At 38.9% G+C, this 21,392-nt stretch overlaps 1 protein-coding gene across 1 annotated transcript in view; it reads left to right on the top strand.

Annotated features, from left to right (window-relative positions):
• The window catches only part of SBF2 (SET binding factor 2), a 366,350-nt gene that overhangs the window by 275,451 nt on the left and 69,507 nt on the right, over positions 1-21,392 (top strand). The window contains exon 18 of the mRNA XM_054725562.1: positions 21,049-21,219. Coding sequence (XP_054581537.1) covers positions 21,049-21,219 — 171 coding nt within the window. The remainder of the gene's footprint in view (positions 1-21,048; positions 21,220-21,392) is intronic.

Below are 21,392 nucleotides of genomic sequence, written 5' to 3'. Positions count from 1 at the left end.
TTTTCCCCTCATGAATTTTCTAATACTTTATAGTTTTGATTTGTATACAGAATTCACTATATAATTTCTTAAACAACTTTTTTACCCACAAAGATATTATCAGAGTAAAAAAAGTAAGCCATATTCAAAGCCATTTTTACTTCTTAACCCTCCAAAAGCCTTTTCATTCTTTTTAATAATATATTAACATCATATATTATATGTAATATCTGATGTAACATATAATAATATGTTATATTATTAACATGTGCTGAGCTGTGCTTTGTAAGGAATCTTGGGGTAATGGATGATGCCCAGTCACCACAAGCATCACCAAGACTGTGAGCTGATTTCCAAAGAGGAACTGAGTTAGTTCTGAACCATCCATTGTTTTATGCCAGGTTCCCCTCATGATTAATTCAGGTTATGAAATAAAATTTTTCTTGTGTGGAGTTAACTGATTTTAGTGCAATCAAATCTTTACCCACTTCTCTAGAGCTATTTATACTGACATTCCTAGACTTTGTGTATGATTCAAATAACATTGATTTATATTTAAGATACATTTAAGGGAAATTTTTAATTATACTCATTTTAAAATAGAGATCAATTAAATTTTTGTCTGATACTGTCTTCTTTAAATAACTAATGAGTGTAATAGTTTTGTGGGAGGAAGAGGCCCTGTGCCTTCTACAGGGAGCCTGTGTCACCCGCAGCCACCATATGAGCTGCAGTCCTCTCTCCCTCTCCCTTCCTCTCTGAAATCAATAAAAAATACATACATTAAAAAAACATTGACTGTTCTCGAAGGCAGGAGATCACCGAGTCTGACATTTGGCTCCTTACCTCCCCCTTCACTCTGGTCCTGGAGTAATGGGAAGTGGCAATGAATTGAGCCCGGTGTCTAACCTAAGGCATTTAAGGAATCACAGCTATGTGAGTGCAGCCCCTATTTACTTGTTTAAAGGGAGTAGGTGGCAAGAGTTCTTGTTATATTTTTATACAGTTGGATCTGGTCATACTCTTAGAGACAAGGAGCTGCACATCTTTCCCAATAGATTTGTAATTCATTTTGAGTCAATTACTTCAGTAATCATTTATTAAGTACTTACTATGTATAAGATGCTGCAAGGATAGTGATGATGGTGGTAGTAGTAGTTGCATGAATGTATATGATGCATGAATGATGTTTCTATCTCTTTCCCTTCCTCTCTCTCTTAAAAAAATCAATAAAATTGATATTTCTCTCTCTTTCTTTGTCCCTTCCTCCTTCCTCTCATAAATAAATAAACAAACAAACAAATAAATAAATAAATAAATAAATACATAAGAACTGTAGCCTGTCCAGTGTGGCATCAACCTATAAACCAGGAGATTGCAGTTCAATTCCCAGTGGGGCACATGCCCCAGTCCCTAGAGGGGGGGTTCACGGGAGGCCGCCGATCAATGATTCTCCTCACCATTGATGTTTCTATCTCTCTCCCTCTCTCTCCCGCTCTGAAATATAGATAAATATATATATATATATATATATATTTTTTAAGAACTGTATTAAAAGTTTCACAAAAATAAGACACCTATCTGGAAGTGCTAGTCAATGGTGCCATGCTAAATTACTTCACATATTACAACATCTGCTGAAGTTATGCAATTTTACAACTTCTGCAATTAAAGATATTGAGTCCCCATTCATAGTTCTTGTTCTTCCTCATGGTTGCAATCAAAATTTTACTGGCTTCATCTGGATACCTGCGAATTTTGTGGGAAATTTTTTATAAAATAACAAAGGTGCTAATTCAGAATTCTCATAGGTTAACAAATAATGAAGAGGTTTGTTTTTGCTCAAGCAAGTCCTAGATTGCTCTTTCTGAAGTGTCCTCTGGCTGCCATTTACATTTTTGCTGTCTCTTGAGTTAAGGAGATATTTATTTGTATTGGGATGGTTGTTGTTTTTTTATCTCTGTGCTAAGTGATTGATTTCCCAATTGCATGTTTAATGACTTGACTCATTTTTTTTATTAATTCTCACCCGAAGACATATTTGCCATTGATTTTTAGAGTGGAATGGAGGAGGAGAAAGAGAGAGAGAGAAACATCGATATGTGAGAGATACATTGATTGGTTGTTTCCCGAACATGCCCTGATTGGGACCAGGATCAAGCCTGCAACTCAGGTACATGCCCTTGACTGGGATCAAACCTGAGACCCTTCAGTCCAAGGGCTGACGCTCTAACCACTGAGCAAAACCAGTTAGGGCTTGACTCATTATTTTATAAAGTTCTGTGGTGTTAAAAGGAAAGAACACATTTTGTTTTGTGTGTTATTTCTTACAAAACAAATTTATTTAATTGGTGTGCAGAGACTACACTTGGCCAAAGCTAAAATCTGTTATCTTTCCCATCCAAAAAAGTTAACTAAAACTGACATGACTTCTGGGAAGCACACTGCAGCTGACATCTGGGCGTGCCCGTGCAAAGTGTTATCATGAGAGATGGGTCCACCAGGACTGGAATGTGAATCCTCTAGAAGGATTGAGTAAAAAAAGTTATCTGGACTATATCACCTTTTTTGGAATTAGTACATTTTACATTTTTTACAGCATAACTCTCTCTCCAGTGGAATGCTGGGTCACAATTGGCAGTTACTTGTTTTTCTAGCAGAGCTACATGCTGTTTCAGTGGCTCCATCCCAGTGTTTTAAAACCTTGTACGTGACTGTACATTTGAGAATTACCACCCAGCCCCCAGCAGCGTGCCGAATACATCTTAGTGCTCTGGAAAATGTGATTATAGTATAATTCATCTTTCGGTGCCAGTGCTATGCAGCGAGCCTCCTTTACAAATGCGGATCTTATTTAATCAGTGCTTCAATTCTGCAACTTCTTTGAAAGGAAAGTATTTTTAATCATGAAGTAACCCGAATTCATTCATTAATAGTTTCCTACCTAGAGCCCTCAAATTTTGTTTGCATTAGAATTGTAATGCTAAACTATTTTTTTCCATCTCAATAAATCTTCAAATTTTTGCAAAAAAAAAAAAAATCATTGCTTTGATTTATTTATATATTTTATCCATCATCCTGTTTTTCTTCTTGGTCTTGCAAAACTGAGATTCTATATACAAAAATGTTTTAGGAATGCTTACTATGCTATAAAAGGCAACGGAACTTTAGGATCTTTATGTTTACTTATGATTGACATGTACATAATCTTAAAACACCATTGACCCCCAGATCTTTTTGTTTTCCTTGGTGAGCACTTGCCAATGCGGTAAAAGGGTTAAGACTAGCTTCTCACAGGATGGATTAGACAAATTATAAATATTTCCTATTCCTTCTCCTCCTTAAATTTGAAAATCATCATACTTCTTGTTATTCACATCATTGATTAAAATGTTGGAAAGGGCAGAACATCATAGCAGTCCCCTTGACACTTCCTTTTAGTATAGTCTCAATCTACTTAGTCGTCATTAGTTGTGGAAGGTAATTTAGATTCAAATTACAGAATGCCTAGAAGTCATGTTAAGGAGTTTAGACTAATATTATTCTCGACACTCACAAGTGTGCAATAGCATACTCTGAACAGGCAGTGACGTAATTATGTTCCAGAAACAGACAGCAGGGTAGATGTTGGGGAGGACTGAGAGGTTGGAGGGACAGAGGCCACTTTAGTAGACTAGCATAACAGACAGGTGTTGATTAGAGTTCTCAAGAGGAGATCCACACGGAATGTTATCTGTAGTATGATCTGCTTTTAGCAAGGGTTACAAACTAAAAGGCTACTGACGCCAAACAAAGAATGCAGATGGGCCAAGCAGGCCAAAGGAAGAGCAGCAATGTGGTGGGGTCACCAGGCAGGGATGCAGGAGTACTGTTAACACATCTCAATTTTTTAAGAGAAACTGGAAACTTAACTTTTATATGGAACTAGTGGCCCGTTGCATGAAACTTGTGCACGGGGGAGCGGGAGGGAGAAGAGAGGGAGGGGTGTTCCTCAGCCCGGCCTGCACCCTCTCCAATCTGGGACCCCTCAGGGGATGTCCGACTGCCGGTTTAGGCCCAATCCCTGTGGGCAGTTGGACATCTCTCTCACAATCTGGGACCACTGGCTCCTAACTGCTCGCCTGCCTGCCTGATCGCCCCTAACCACTCTGCATACCAGCCTGCTCGCCCCCAGCTATCCCCCCTGCCAGCTTTCTTGCCCCTAACTGCCCCCCCTACCGGCCTGCTCGCCCCCAACTGCCCCCCCCCCGCCATCCTGATCACCTCCAACTGCCTCCCCCGCCAGCCTACTCACCCCCAATTGCCCGCCCCCCGCTGGCCTGATCACTCCCAACTGTCCTCCCCTCCTGGCCTGATCACCTCTAACCACCTCTACCTCGACTCCACCATCATGGCTTTGTCCGGAAGGTCTCCCAGTCTAATTAGCATATTACCCTTTTATTAGTATAGACTAGAGGCCCAGTACATGAAATTCATGCATGGGTAGGGTCCTTAGGCCTGGCCGGCAATCAGGGCCGATCAGGTTTCCTGACTCCTAACCTCCCCACCTTCTCCTTCCCTTGCTCCCTCGGCACCGCTGTCCCTGGTTGCCTGCCATGTTCTGCGCCACCCACCCCCTGGTGGTCAGCTCACGTCATAGTGAGCGATTGAACTCCTAAGGGGACAATTTGCATATTAGCCTTTTCTTATATAGGATGTCTTTATTTTTAAATGTTGCCTTAATCTTTTAAAAACCCTAGACAACCAAAACAAAACATATCTGCAGCCAGATGGAGTGAATAGGTTGCCAGCTTTACAAGCTGTAGCTTTTAGCTTCTTCTGGTTGTGAATTCTTGTTGTGTGATATAGTGGGGAAAGGCCAAAGGATAGGACTTAGAAAACCTTCAGTGAGGTACATCTTGATAACATATTTAGGAAAGAATGGGAAATGCAGAACTCATCACTTTATGGGTAGCAAAAGCAAAGATTTTATTAACAACTTGTCCCTAAAGAACACTTTATAAATAGATTACTCTTCTAGTTTCATTTTGCTTAGGTAGTGCTGTTTCCTTCTTATTAGTCAGCATTGTTAGCATTTTTTAGAAATCATAGTTTTGATGAAGACTTGTGGAGGAGCTGCTGAATTACAGAATAGGTTATTACAGCAGAAAATAAATTGTGTGGTGCTATAAATACTCGACTCCGTGACTCAGCAAATTCCCTTTATGTCCAAAGGAAACATCTTGTCCCTAGCTCATGAGGTCTGTTTTCAATTTCTGCAGCTTTGCCGTTGTCCCCGTTTGTCACTGATAGATTTTCACATGATGTGCGAGACATAAAGATAAAGAGCAGCCACTTTCAGGGGAGATTTAAGGATTGGGGAAATGAAAGCAGGGGAGGGGGGACCTCCATCAGAGGAGTGCTTCAATATTGATGGCAGGGGATTACCAGGAGTCAGAGAACCATCTGGAATGACTGTGAGAAATTAGATTGTTTTAGTATACTCTTGGGTGATGTTTCCCACTAATAAAATTAGAATAAAAATTGTAATGTTAGAAGGGAAACCCTTGGAAAATATGCAATTAACCATTTTAGAATTCAACAAGCATTTTATGTGTCTCCAATATCCATCCATACTTAAGATACTCTGGACATTTGAGTTGATGCCAAGATGTGCCAGACATGGTCTCTGCCATCAAAGGCTATTAGGAGAGAGACTATATGTACACAAAAATTTTAATTATTTATGTTTAATTGATTATATTTTAATCTTCATTTTAGAACCTAATAAATTGTTAGTCTTTTAATAAGTATTTATTACCATCTCTTAATGAGCATGCAAAAATAGGGATAATATAGAAGCTGATTTCATATAATACAATGTCTTATATAACAGTATAATATTATTTTAAAAACCCTTCTCTACCTTGATCACTTTTGTTATAATACAAATCCCTTTATTGCTATTATATTTTACCACGTTGGCAACTGAAATCTATCCAAAGCTACTCTATCTTATATAATTCTGAGAGAGGTTCTAACAGATCATTTCAGCACATTCTTGAGCAAAAATAGCCCTAAATTTAAAAACAGAATGAAATAATTATTAGAGAAGTATAAACAGAGTTCTGTATAAGATGTACCTTAGTCTGCTTGGGCTGCCATAACAAAATTCCATAGATTGGCTAGCTTAACAACAGACATTTATTTCCTCATGGTTCCAGAGGCTAGAAATCCAAGATCAGTGTTCCAGCCAACTTGGTTTCCAGTTAAGGACTCTCTTTCTGGCTTGCAACCGCCTCTTGCTATGTCCTCACATCTTTCTTCCTCATTTGCATATATGCTCTGGAAGAGGGGGAGTTGGGGAGGAGTGCCTGCCTTCTGGTATCTCTCCTTATAAGGGCACTAATCCTATCAGATCAGAGCACCACCCTTTTGTCCTTATTTAACATTAATTACTTTCTTCAAATACAACCACGCTGGGGGTTGGGGCTTCAACATATGAAGTTTAGGGGGACACAGTCAGATTATAACAGAGAAAATAGAGAGGAAACAACCAGGGGAGGCATTGAAGGATTTAGCATTTGAATTGGCCCTTGTAGAATGTGTACGATTTTAACCATTAGAAATTGGAAGTAGAGATTCCAAGTGGAAGAAATAGCTTAACCAATGTCATGGCAGTGAGAAAGCAGAGTATGATCAGCACACAGAGCATTTAACTTTTTCCCCTGCAGGGTGGCATCCACACAAGTGACTAATACTCAGGAAGTCGAGAAAGAAAGGATGTGGCCAAATTAGTTAGTACCTTATAAAACATCGCTTTCTGGTTCCAGCACTGCTCTAACTAGCTCTGTGACTTTGGTTATGTTCCTTTACTTCTGTGTGTCTTCGCATCCCCCATGTGTCAATGAAAAAATTAAACTTTCTCTGAGGTTTCTTTTCACTTAACGAGTCTGTACTTCAAACAAGTGACTCAGGTTTAACAAGTGATACATGTTTGTGTGTGTCTGTATACGTTCACATTTGAGCTCTCACATTTTTACAAGTATTTGATGATAGACAGAAAATATTCTGCCAATTATGTATGTTGAATTTGAATTTCTCCACCTCTGCATGAATTGGAAACCTTTTTCTGCATATGCCAAGGACCAACCTGGACCTCTCAGGAGAGTTGACCCAGCATATTGGAGAAATACGTGGTTTCCCCAGCCTTGTTCAGTTCCTTTCCCAGCTTCAATAGGCTTCTTATTTCTTTCTTGCATCAGACTTCCAATTCCCTCATGACTGTTTTTTCTGGCCTTTTAAGGAAAATTAATCTTCAAGCCTTCTTTCATATTCAGTAGCAGCCAGTTGGGTAAAGGTATTCTCAAGCCTGCAGGGATATTTACTCTTTAGTAGGAACTAGGCCTCAAACTGTAAGAATGACATCTGAATAGTAAAATTCTGGACATTAATAAATGGACATAGTGGCTAGAGAGTGGGGGTGGTGAGGTGAATTTTGTGGTGTTCCTAAAAGCTTTGCAAGTAGAAAATGATCCCCTGGACCTTCAACCATCTCTAGTCCTAGAACATACAACTTTACAGCTATTTCTTCTTAGCTTTGTACCCATCTTGGTTAATTTTACCCAGATGATTACTGCTAGTTACTAATTGTCTAGAATTAGATAATTCTAGGTATAGTGGTGGGCTTGCCCATGCAAACACTTGGATAACTTTGACTCAATCCATATGATTCAATAGATGAATCTTCCTGGGAAATGGCTACCAAGTCAACAGCTTGTTCTTCATTCTAGAGTCCCAGTTTTAAAGAATCTTTCCAAAATAAATGAGAAACAGGAGAGCTAAAGTTGAACAAGAAATTATTCTCCTCAAAAGCAGGGGCATATTTCCTTTCAAAAAATACATTTTCTTCCCGTACTATATATAGTCAGTTTATAATACTATGTTTTCTTCTCAAAAATAGGATTGCCTACCTCTATCAGATACACATCCAAGTCAAGAAGGTGTTGTCTTCATAATGAACTTAAGCTAGAAGCTTAGGTGACTCATCTGAGAACATTCTATCATTCAGAAAGTTTTCAAGGTCCAACCCCAGTTATTTAGTGCTCTGTGGCCTCCACTTTGCACAGGCACCACCTTAGTGAATCACACTGGCTGTCCGTCACTCATTCTCAGAAGACCACAGTTTCGAAATAAAACCCTTGAAAATGTAGACACTGAAGTAACAATTGTAGTTACTTCACCCACGGTAGATTGTACCATGGATGCAACCTACAATTTGAGTCTTTATTTGTTCTTTGACTTAAGTTTTTGAGTCAAAACTTCAGTGAAATTCAGAAATTTAGGCTCCAAGATGTTGATTGTGTTGTTTATGGAAAATGCTTTCAAGATTTACTTGGCTTTCCATAATTCTAACAAAATAATTTAATTTTTCATTGTCTCTGGAAAAGTTGAGTAGATGGAAAGGAAGGAAAAGATGTACTACAAAATTATAATTCAGTAGTACTGTGGTTTTTGCTTTCATCTAGTAAGAACTGAAAATCATCTAAAGAAAAAGTTCATGCCAAAGCCGGTTTGGCTCAGTGGATAGAGCGTCGGCCTGCGGACTGAAGGGTCCCAGGTTCGATTCCGGTCAAGGGCATGTACCTTGGTTGCGGGCACATCCCCAGTGGGGGGTGTGCAGTAGGCAGTTGATCGATGTTTCTCTGTCATCAATGTTCCTAACTCTCTGTCCCTCTCCTTCCTCTCTGTAAAAAAACAATAAAATATATTAAAAAAATAAATAAAATGTTTTTAAAAAATAAAGAAAAAGTTCAATTTTGGTAATAAAATTCAAGTGAATAATTTACTTAAATCAGAGCTTGTGTTTTTCCTCTAGGTTCTTTATCATTAGAACAGTCGCTAAGATAGTGATAACATCATCCAAATCAGAGGATTTAAATGCTGAGGTTTACCACACAGGAAAGAAATGTGCTCTTCCAGGGGATACACCTTTGTCTGGTTAACCTAATACTATAGAATTGACTACTACATACAGGACATCTAGAGCTAAGTGGTCGTAGCCAGCTTTACAGGTGCCCGGCCTGCCTTGCGACCCCTGCAGATCCCTAAACTGCTTCCTGTTCCCCAGACAGGTGCTGATGTTTTCCAGCGACATCCATGACTTCCCACAGGGGCTTTGGCTGTTGTGCTGTGACCTTGTATAACTAGGTCCCACTAACTCCTTGAGCCGCTGGTTTGCTAAATACATATTAAGTGCCAGTGAGATTTGGTAGTTTGCATCTTTCAAGGAATTTATCCATTTCATCTAAGTTGTCAATATTGTTGACATAAAGTTGTTCATAATATTCCTTTATGATTCTTCTAATATCTGTGGAATCTTTAGTAATGTTACCTCTCATTCCTGATATTGGTAATTTTGTCTTTTCATTTTTATCAGTCTGGCTAGAGATTTGTTGACTTTATTTTCTCAAAGGACTGGCTTTGGCTTCATTGATTTTCTTTTTTCTTTTCTATTTCATTAATGACTGCTTTTATCTTCATTAATTTCTTCTGCTTCCTTTGACTTTTATTTTGCTTTTATTTTTCTAATTTCTGTAAGTGTAAGCTGCCGTCACTGATTTGAAACCATTCTTCTTTTCTAATTCAGGCTTTTAGTGCTATAAATCTTCCCCAAAGTATTGCTTTAATGGCATCCCAAAAGTTCTGACATTTTCTAATTTTTTTTCCATTTAGTACAAAATGCTTTCTAATTGCCCCCTTTTATTTCTTTTTGGATCCATGAATTATTTAGTTTCCAAAATATTTGGAGATTTTCCAGATAGCTTTCTGTTAATTGATTTATAATTTAATTCCGCTTTGATCAGAGAATACACTTCATATGATTTGAATCATTTTAAATGTATTAAGACTGATTTTATCACTCAGAATGCAGATTGTCTTGGTAAATGTTTTGTATACTAGTACATATTTTGCTATTGTGCTATCAATGCCAATCAGGTTAAGTTAGTTGATACTGTAATTCAAATCTAATTCTGCTTCTATTTCTATTATTTAGATATTGTAATCTCTCTTTAATAGATATTAAAGATAATATAGTTGTATATTTATTTCTTCTTGCATTTCTATCAGATTTCATTCATGTGTTTTTTTCTGATTTCTTTTTATTTTATTTTTTTTAATCTTTATTGTTTAGATTATTACAGTTGTTCCTCTTTTTTTCCCCCCATAGCTCCTCTCCACCTGGTTCCCACCCACCCCTCTCACCCAATGCCCTTCCCCACCCCCCCACTGTCCTCATCCATAGGTGTATGATTTTTGTCCAGTCTCTTCCCGCATCCCCCACACCCCTTTCCCCCAAGGATTGTCAGTCCACTCCCTTTCTATGCCCCTGATTCTATTATATTCACCAGATTATTCTGTTCATCAGATTTTTTATCCACTTGATTTTTAGATTCACTTGTTGATAGATATATATTTGTTGTTCATAAATTTTATCTTTATCTTTTTCTTCTTCTTCCTCTTCTTACAGAATACCTTTCAGCATTTCATATAATACTGGTTTGGTGTGATGAACTCCTTTAGCTTTTTCTTATCTGTGAAGCTCTTTATTTGACCTTCAATTCTGAATGATAGCTTTGCTGGGTAGAGTAATCTTGGTTGTAGGTTCTTGCTATTCATGACTGTGAATATTTCTTGCCACTCCCGTCTGGCCTGCATAGTTTCTGTTGAGAAATCATCTGACAATCATATGGGTGCTCCCTTGTAGGTAACTGTTTTTCTCTTACTGCTTTTAATATTCTCTCTTTGTCTTTTGCTCTTGGCATTTTAATTATGATGTGTCTTGGTGTGGTCCTCTTTGGATTCCTTTTGTTTGTGGTTCTCTGCACTTTCTGTACTTGTAAGTCTATTTCTTTCACCAGGTGGGGGAAGTTTTCAGTCATTATTTCTTCAAATAGGTTTTCAGTATCTTGCTCTCTCTCTTCTTCTGGCATCCACATAATTCGGATGTTGGTACACTTGAAGTTGTCCCAGAGGCTCCTTACACTATCTTCATATTTTTGGATTCTTTTTCTTTTTGCTTTTCCGGTTGGGTGTTTTTTGCTTCTTCGTATTTCAAATCTTTTACTTGATTCTTGCGATCCTCTAGTCTGCTGTTGGATCTCTGTATATTATTTTTTATTTCAGTCAGTGTATGCTTAATTTCCAGTTGGTCCTTTTTCATATCCTTGAGGGTCTCACTAAATTTATCGGCCTTTTCTAGAGAATTATTGAAAAACCTTATAACCGTGGTTTTGAATTCTATATCCAGTAGTTTGCTTTCCTCCATTTCTTTCATTTGTGACCTGTTTCTTTGTCTCCACATTGTGGCTGCTTCCCTGAGTTGATAGAGTGGCTTTGTGTGCTAGGTGTCCTATAGGGCCCAGTGGCTCAGCCTCCCCAGTTACCTGAGGTGGACACTCTTGGTGCACCCCTTTTGTGGGCTGTGTGCACAGTCTTGTTGTAGTTAAGCCTTGATTGTTGTTGGTATCACTGGGAGGAATTGACCTCCAGGCCAATTGTCTGTGAGGATCAGCTGTGTCCACGATGGGAGAACTTCTATGCTGGAGACACCCTTATGAGGCAAGACTTGCTTCAGTGGGGCTTTGGTGCTCACTGAATCTGCCCCCTGAGTGTGTCCCTTATGGATCTGAGGAGTTGTAATCTGGATGGTCCTACTGTGACCCCTGGGTACACTGGCTCTTGGATCTCCAAGGAGGTGCTAATTTAGCCTCTGCCTGAGGCCACCCAGCAGGAGCTACAGAGAGATCTGCAGATTCCTCTTCTTTGTTTGGGTTTTGGAGGTGCCCAGATGAGGCCCAGCTATGAAGCAATGCAAGATGCTGTGGGGCCTTGGCAACTTCTTTTGGATGTTCTGGGTCTCTCTGACTCAGCTGCAGTTTGTTAGGTAAGTTTAGTTTTCAAAGGACCAGGCCATTCATATGCAAAAGCCTCTGCGCACAGCTTGGATGGGGCAGAGTATCAGGGTGGAGCAAACAGCAATGGCTTCCCGTCAGCCCTTCCCTAAGAGGCCCCTAGATCTCAGTGTCCCGTGGTAATCGCTGCAAGCACCTCTGAGAGAAAGCTGCCCTCAAGTTCCGCCTGCTGCCAGACAGTCCAGTTTCTCCCCGTATGAGTCTGGGTCCCCAGAGTCTCGCCTGGAACTGGAGTTCAGAGCAGTCGGGAGCTTGTGTCTCCCTGCGGCTTGAAAAAGCCAACCGCATACTCTGTCCAGCCCTCTCCGCGTGTGCGCCTCCGTACCTCTGCCTTCCACAGTTCCTGTGAGTCTCAGTGTGCTTTTCTCTTTACTTCTAGTTGTAGAATTTCCACTCAGCCAGTCTTCCTGTGGTTCTGGATGATGTCCATTTTGTCTTTTAGTTGTAGTTTTGAAGTTGGTGTGCGAGGCAGCAAGTTCAGGTGTTTACCTATGCCGCCATCTTGGTTTCTCCTCATTCATGTGTTTTGAAGCTCTTTTATTTGGTACAGAAACACTTAGGGTTTTTATGTCTTCTTGATTAATTGGCCCTTTACCATTATGAAATTACCTTTACTTGTAGTAATATTCTTTGCTTTGAAATCTAAATCATCTTCTGTTAGCATAGCCACATCAGCTTTCCATCCTTTTTTTAAAGTAAACCTTTATTTTAGAGTACTTTGACAGTTACCAAAAGTTACAAAGATAATATAGTTTCCAACTGTTCTCAACCCAGTTTCTATCATTAATCTTTTAAAATGTATTTTATTGAAATATAATTCACATACCATACAATTCATTCATTTCAAGTATTCAATTTAATGGGTTTTAGTATATCCCCTTCCACTACAATCAATTTTAAGGCATTTTCATGATCACAGAATGAAACACCATACCCATCAGCTGTCACCACCCATTTCCCCCATTCCCCAAGCTCTAGGCCACCCCAGTCTACTTTCTGTTTCAATGGATTTGCCTATTCTGGACATTTTAGATTCTTTCACTTCATATAATGTTTTCAAAGTTCATCCAGGGTATAGTATTTATCTATACCTCATGTCTTTTTATTGCCATACTAGAGGCCCGATGCATGAAATTCATCAGACCTCGTAGCTCAGGCTTCATCTGGAATGACATCTGGAAGGTTGTTCGGCTGTCCTGTCTAATTAGCATATTATGCTTTTATTATTGTAGATAATCCTACATTGTACATATATAATCACATTGTGTTCACCAGTTGATGAACATTTTGATTGTTTTCATTATTTTTATTGTGATATAATTCATCTACTATAAAATTGCCTCTTTTAAAGTGTGAAGGGGCTTTTTCTTCTCTAAGGAGTGTGGGGTGCCAGCTTTATCTCATCTTTAATTATTGTCATTGCTTATAAATACATTTTATGACTTCTAAAATTTTATTAACATTGCTCATCTAGTGTTCTCTCCTTTCTCATTCTGTTCTTTTTTTTTTTTCTCGAAATTTATTTGCTCTCATTTCAGTGGGGTTTAGAGATCAAAGAATATTCAGTCTGCCTCATTTAATTTTTTAAAATCTCTTAAAATTATTTTTGAAGAAGCAAAACAAACTATTTAAAATTCTCCCTGGCTGATGTGGCTCAATTAGTGAAGAAAAGGTCACTTATTTCTCTCTCATATCTCTCTCTCTCTCTCTCTCTCTCTCTCTCTCTCTCTCTCTGACTCCCTTATTTCCCTCCATCCCTCCCGAGCCCTCCCTTCCTCTCTCTCTAAAATAAAATTTTTAAAAATTCTGTTACCTTTACTTCATTTTCATTTTGTCTTTTTCCTCCCAGTCTTTGTATACTTCCAGACATAATCTTAGCATATTTTGTTTTCTGATGCAGCATAAACAATTCATTCATAAGTACATCACCATATTAACCACTTCAGTGGCAACATAATTTTCTTCTGTGTTAACAATGTACTTAACCTTTCTTCTCTATAGCTAGACATTAAAATTGGTAACTTTGGAAAGGGCATAGCTATTAAAGATAATGCTGTAATAAACATTTTTGTTGAGCTTTTGGGCCATTTGCAAGCACACATAGTGAGAGCTGTGACTCACCAAATCCCTCCATTTCCTGTGCCTTTCTCCTGCTGCTCCTTTTGCTCTGACACCTCAGAGAAAACACCTTGTTATATATCTTCTAGTCTTTTTTGCTGATTATGTTCTGCCAGTTTACAGTGCTGTTACAAGCAACATTATTAGGTTCATCCACCATCACATGTGGAGTTCCTGTCTCTTCGTATAAGATCATAGGCACTTTGTAGATCATAGGGCTTGGTATTGAGTTAATGAAAAACACAAGTTTCCCATAAACATGTATGGGTAGACTTTTTTGGTTTGTTTCTAAACAGGTTTAAGAATAGTTAAATATATTTTTTAAATCCATGATTTCATAAAATATGAATAAAAAACTAATTGGTCATCTGTGATAGATGCTAAAAAACAACTTTTTAAAAAAACTGATAAATGAAGGAATAAAATCATGTATTTATCTTGCTTTCTAATACAGACTATTTGGGTCACTATACAGTTGGATGAGGGCAAGTTTCTCTTTATAGAAATATCCCAGTTAATAACTGAAGAAGTAATGTTAGAATGAAAATACCACTATTTTATTACTCCTAATGATTAATGAATCTGAGCATTGACCATCAATAACCTTTAACATCACAGCAGAAGAGACAACCAGAAGTGACTTGGTATTCTTGCCAAACAAGTCTGAATCTGATCAAGGCTCTAGATCCAACTACCAATTTACAGTAAATACAGAGCATAAAAAAAAAAAAAATGCAGCATTAACTGTGTTGCAGTTAGCAACCACCAGACTGATGAAACTCTGTTGGACAAATCTTCAGCAAACAGATTGTAAGTGGGGCAAGGAAGACAGGTAGACAGATCGGTAGATGGTAGAGAAACCTGTAGATTAAAACTAACCTCACCAACATGAATGAATAGTGATATATGGATCTTATTTGAGTCCCTCCTAAGTCCCTCCTATTTATAAAAAATAATAAAAACAATTTAAAAAACAGAAAAGCTTTTTAAACACTTATAAGAATTAAAATTTAAACATCGACTAGATATTTTATATTAAAGAATTATTGTTAATTTTTAAAATAGATTTGCAAAAACTCTCCATTGAATAATTTCTCATTAAAAAAATAAACAACATGCAGTAACCCCAAAATGTTTATTGCTATAGACAACAATGGGAATTATCATATTTCTTAGGCCCCTCTCATGTACTTCCAGGAACTGTTAAATGGTGCTGAAACCAATAATCAAAATTGACAGTTGACATGTGAGATAATGTTCACACACCATTGTTTACAATAGCAAAAAGCTGGAAACTATACAAATGTCCATTAACAGAAACAAGGAAATGTTATATTCATATAGTGGAATTCCATGCAGTAGTTAAATCACGCGATGATTAAGAAACTAAATTCTGTAGCTAATCCCCTTGAGTTTGAATCCAAGCTCAGACTCTCCCACCTCCTGGCACTATTTTCTTGGACAAATTGCTTAACTTTTCTGTGCCTCAGTTTCTTCACCTTCTAAACAGAGGTAATAACAGTACTTACCTCAATGGATCATAAGATTTCTGTAAGGACTAAGTAAGTTAATACATGTAGTGAGAGCTCAGTACAGGTTAAATTATTATAATTATTATTTGTTGTTATTATTACCTGAATAAGTCTAGCAACGTAATGTGTCAGAAACCCAACACACAGAATAAAACACAATATGGTACCATTTATTCAAAGTTTAAAAACCTACCAAAAACAAGGTGGATTGGATTTGGATTCTGTCTTTTATTTCCAAGAATACCAAACCCAGGCAAAGGACTTGACAGTAAGCTTGAATTTAGTTTCAACTAATTTCTGAACCACACAAAAAATAAATTGATTTATCTTTGATCTCTCAATATTTACTAATACAGAGAATCATTAGAAAGGTAAGTGGTTGAAGGACTTCAACCTTGTCATTCCAACTACTGACCTTGGCACATCAATGAATACTGGCTGATACTGGTGATTGAATGTACTTCTTATGAAGAACTTGTGTGCGTGGATCTTCTAAGCATCCAAGGAGAGGTGTAGATCATGAATTTGAGGTTGCTTGCACTGTTCAATCTTAGAGTGTCAGGTAGTAGAACAGGGAAAATTTACTTTTTCACAATCTCCTCTGCTTAACGAATTGGATTACTCACTGTTCTCTAAATCCCACTGGCTAATCCACACACTATCTTAAATACACATTGTTTAGGCCACTCTCTTCTTCCCCTTCTGAATTGTGTTTACAAAGAGCCAGTTGTGTTTTGTCCCAATTAATTGCATAGTTTAGTTTAAAATTACATAAATTGTATACTTTGAAAAACTTCAATAAGGGGTAAATGCAACCTGCAGTATAACCTTACATATATTCTTTATGAATATATACTGGTAAAAAACATAAAGGGAATGAAAAATACCTAATTTAGGATCATTGCTTCCTCTAGGAGAGGAGGGAAATGGGATCAAGACAGGTACACGGTGGACTCCAATCAAAGCAAGCATGTTTAAGATTTGACAAATATAGGTTATAGATACATATTTTTTTCTATTTCTTTCTTCCTTTTGTTTGTCTCTCAAGACTAAACACTTTCAAAGTTCATCAGAAACTACTCAGAAATTAATTCCTAAAGTGACTTAACATCCAGACTTGGTCGGGCCAGTGTAGAATCATAAAGGGATGGCTGGCACCACCCCTGAACTATACAATAAGGTACATGTCTATTCCAGAGCCAGAATGGATAGGAAATATTCAGCAACTTACACAGTGAATCTTTGTATTCTGCATTATTCTTTAAGACCATTATATATTTACTAGAGGCCCGGTGCATGAAATTCATGCACGGGGGGGTGGGAGGGGAGTCTCCTCAGCCAAGCCTGCACCCTCTCCAATTCGGGACATCCCTCTCACAATCCGGAACCGCTGGCTCCTAATTGCTCACCTGCCTGCCTGCCTGATCGCCCCTAACTGCCCCCCCTGCCAGCCTGGTCACCCCCAACTGCTCCACCCCCCCCCCGCTGTCCTGGTCACCCCCAACTGGTCGCCCCTTACTGCCCCCCCCCAACTGGCCTGGTCGCCCCTTACTGTGCCCCACCCCACTGGCTTGGTCACCCCTCTGCCGACTTGGTCTCCCCCAGCTGCCCCCCCCCCCCACCGGCCTGGTCACCCTATGCAGCCTGCTGTTCAGTCGTTTGGTCGTCCTTCACTAACCCCCTGCCAGCCTTGTCACCCCACAAAGCCTGTGTTCAGTCGTTCATAGAGTTGTTTCGGTAGCAACAGCCCCTGCCTTTTTATATATTATGATGGAATCAATCCTGCCAGCTAGCTTTTTCCCCTGAAACCTGATTTGCCTCTGAGCTCCCTAACTGGAGCCTTGGGCCTGGAGAGCAAACATGTCTAGCCTTAGACAGGCCTCTCACACCGATATCTTAACCTTTCCCTTGACCAACTCATCTCTGAGATGATTTGTGTCCACTTATTTGGATCTGAATCTGGCCTGCTTGTTGGTGAGCCCATGAGTTTATTCTCCATATCCTGTCCCATGCTGGGTTTCCTTTCAATGTTCTGTGGAAAATGAATGGCATTGCTTAATCTAGTACATTTGAAGCTATTTCTTCTAGATAAGGAAGGAAGTTAACACATTCTTAAACATTCTTTTAAGACTGTGTTGACTTCATAAAATTGCATGACAAAATATCACTCCTTTCTTTAGGACAGAATAATAAGAATCATTATGAAATGTAAAGTAAATACTTTTGCCAATATTGGAGGGAGAGATGTCATTTGACAGCAGCATTCCCTACCACCATTGCTCCCCGCGCTGCGTGTAGACTGAGTCTCCTTATGCAATAAAGGTCATGAAGCTGGAATGTGGGCCATTATGAGAAACCATCTTGGGAAAGTTTTTTCTTCAATCCAAAGAAGTGATTAAAATTGGAAGATAGTTTTATTCACAGAGGCTTGTTTTCTTTATTTCCTAAAACAACTACTATCACAGGATATACTGGATCTGAAACCTTAAACAGTCTCATTTCACTTTTCTCTAGATAATTATACCATGGCTTTGTTTTGTGAAATATCTTAATTTTTGTACCTTACAAAAATGATGTAGAATAATGGAAACTCTTATTTCTATTCCTTTCTCTTCTACCCATCTTGCTGTGTGACCTTGGGTAAATCCATTTTCTTTATAGGGTCTCTCAAGTGTACAGTGAGGACATGCAGCATTCACCCCACCACCCACTTTCTAGCCCAGCCAGACTGCAAAGTTCCATTTTTGCAATTCCTTTCTGAAGCCCTGATGGAATCTAGGCAGAATAAGGTGCTACTGCCCTCTGCTGGTCCGAAGAACACACCTGCCCATCAGTGCCGCGGCCCTGCCCGCCCTCATGGCCAGGGACACAGTGCCCCATGCTTGCAGTTGAAAAGACATAGCAGGAAACCACAAAGAAAACAGGCAGATTTCATGTTTGGAAAAATAATAATATTTTGAGTATTTTGGAATTAATGATTTGTATGCATGTCTAAGATGCCATGGTCATTTGTGACTGTCTTGCCACCAACAAGTGTTTATCCTGTAACCACTTCACCCTGCTCTGATTCTCATCAAGTAAACAAGCTGCGGGTTCTGACCCTTTGGGCTACTGTCACTCTCTTTTACACCGTGTTTCTGCCTGGGAACATATTCAGTTCGCTCTTGTTCAAAAGATTTAGGCAAGTTTTTTCATACTCACTTTTAGATTGTAAATAAACAGGAAGGTAAGAACTGGTCCGTGCCAAGGAAAGTGAATATGCAGCGTCAGTAAGAAAAATGCTGAAGGAGAAAGGCAGGGCTGTGGTGTGCTCTCTGGTTCCTGCAGAGATGCCAAGTTGTAATAAGATTTGTAATTAATAACTTCTGTGTGTGGATGACTCTAAAAGCACTTTAAATGAGAGCCTGATGCGGATTTGTTAAGAGCTTTTTCTGAGCTTATCTATACTAACATAATTTTAGAACTCTAAAATGTTAAGAACTGCTATGTGACATTGCATTTGTAAGAAATGATGCTGCCTCTATCTTCAGGGGAAAGACAGTTGAGAATTATGCTTTTATCTTGAATTTTGTGCCTTTAATCTCTCTTTGCAAAATAGCCTTGTGCACTGCTACAAGGTCATTGTTAGTCCTTAGAATGCTTAGGGGCAAAAAAAAGTGTAACCCACATCCCATCTTGAAAGGGACTTAAACGTGGGATAGAGAAGTACATAGACTCTCATCGGCTAATTGATTTAGCCACACCATTTCTAACTACACAGGTACTACATTTCGTGGTATGCCTAGTGCCTGTTCCAGCTCTAGGTTTAGTCTGCTTATTAAAATGGTTCAAAAGAAAACCTTCATTATCAGAAACTTTAGTTCTATTGACAGAAAAAAAGATGAACTCAATTCCAAAGAATAAAATGGACAAAAAGTGTCTAACAATTGAGAATGCTACCTGCTGTTTGCTGAGAAATGATGGGGAAAAAAATGTTGAAACATCTTTTAACTTTTAGAGATGAAAGCAATAGCTGTGAAAAGATACTCAAATCATTAACTGAAATTCAGCAATGTAAATTACCTGTGAAATTTAAATGCAGGGAGTATTTGAGATCTTGCTCCTCAGCATATGTCATCAGTTTGGCTCACATAAACTCTTATAAAAATTCACATACAATAAAATGCATTATCAATTTGAAATCATATCAAGTAAACAAAATCCTAAAGTGCAGAAAAAAGGAACAGACAGAAGTGCTAATTGGTATTTAATGTATTTTGTGATTTGCTTTCAGTTCCTTTGCAAGACAGTTTGGTATGGTAAAAGCAGAGGCTTGGAACCAGCAAAGTCTGCCCTTGAAACCACCACTTAATGTAATTGTTATATGACCTTGGGAAATTACTTAAACCTCCCTGAACTTCTGTTTTCTTTAAATTGGCAATAATAATGCACATCTTATAAGATTTTTAGTATTAAATGAGATATATAAATATTTATGAAGTTCCTCTAGTGCCTGCAAGAGTTAGTTTTCCTTCCCTCTGTTGTTAATCACAGAGTAAGGGTGACTGCCACTCTGAAGCCCAGCAGGAAGTCCTGGAAAGGAAGGTTTGGTTCAAGATTAACTTCCTGTACCCAGACTTGGTTACCAGAAAATGCCCTTGAAGCCAGGACAGTCGCTAGGGAGTATGTGAGCCAGGCAACAGCCTGGTGGGGAGGTCAAGGGCTAGAGTGAGCAGCAGGGAGGGTGCAGTTACTCCTGAGTCCCAGGTTCATGACATGCCCTCACTCTGTGTGCAAGACCAAGCTGTATGCTTACTCACATTTCAATTAGTGCCATGTCCCCCCCCTACAAAAAAAAAAAAAAAAGTATTCTAAAACCAAGTAGAAGAAATTTTAAATTATCTGGAGTTTTATAATTAGGTTGCAATGGATTTTATGTGTTCTAATTGTAATAAAGCTACCAACTCCACAGTGCCTACTGTGTGCTTAGTCTCTAATTCATATAATAGCTTTCCTTTTTAGCTTTGGCTAAAATGTTCATTTACATAGATAAAGTGACTGAGACCTGAAAGGGTTTCTAGCCCAAAGTTGCCAGTTGAAAAATGAGTGAGTTGCCCACCAGCTGTGCCTCAGTGATTGAGTGTCAACTCATGAACCAGGAGGTCACGCGGTTCAGTTCCCGGCCAGGGCGCATGCCCAGGTTGTGGGCTCCATCTCCAGTAGGGGACATGCAGGAGGCAGCCAATCAGTGATTCTTTCTCATCATTGATGTTTCTGTCTCTCTCTCCTTCTCCCTTCCTCACTCTGAAATCAATAAAAACCTTTTTAAAGTAAGTTACTAGTTGCTAAGCTTATACTGCCCTAAGATACTGTTTAGATATGTCATTTGAGCACATCTGTGGTTAACTGTGGCCCCTGTAACCTTCAGAACTGTCACAACTCTGCCAGCCCCATGGTGATAGATTTCATGTTGTGTGTTCTCACAGAAACTGGCCCCCGGAGTCAGCCAGTTTGCTTACACCTGTGTGCAAGACCACCCCATTTGGACAAATCAGCAATTTTGGGAGACAACCTTTTACAATGCAGTGCAGGAACAAGTTCGCTCCCTGTATCTCTCAGCCAAGGAAGACAATCATGCCCCGCATCTGAAGCAGAAGGTAAGAGAGGTGGAGGAAAGTGCATGTGTGGGTCGGGATCCTGGCTTCAAGGAAAGTGTAGTCAAATGTCCCCGGGGCAAAAGGAAATCTAGTCACTTTCCTACCGATGTGTTTGGCGTTTACTTAGCGCTGTGGTGAGCATCTTTCTTCTGTTGATTTCTGACATTCTCTTT

Source organism: Eptesicus fuscus, chromosome 13 (genome assembly GCF_027574615.1).
Source record: "Eptesicus fuscus isolate TK198812 chromosome 13, DD_ASM_mEF_20220401, whole genome shotgun sequence".
Taxonomy (NCBI): Eukaryota; Metazoa; Chordata; class Mammalia; order Chiroptera; family Vespertilionidae; genus Eptesicus; species Eptesicus fuscus.
This window is presented reverse-complemented; position numbering and strand designations above follow the sequence as displayed.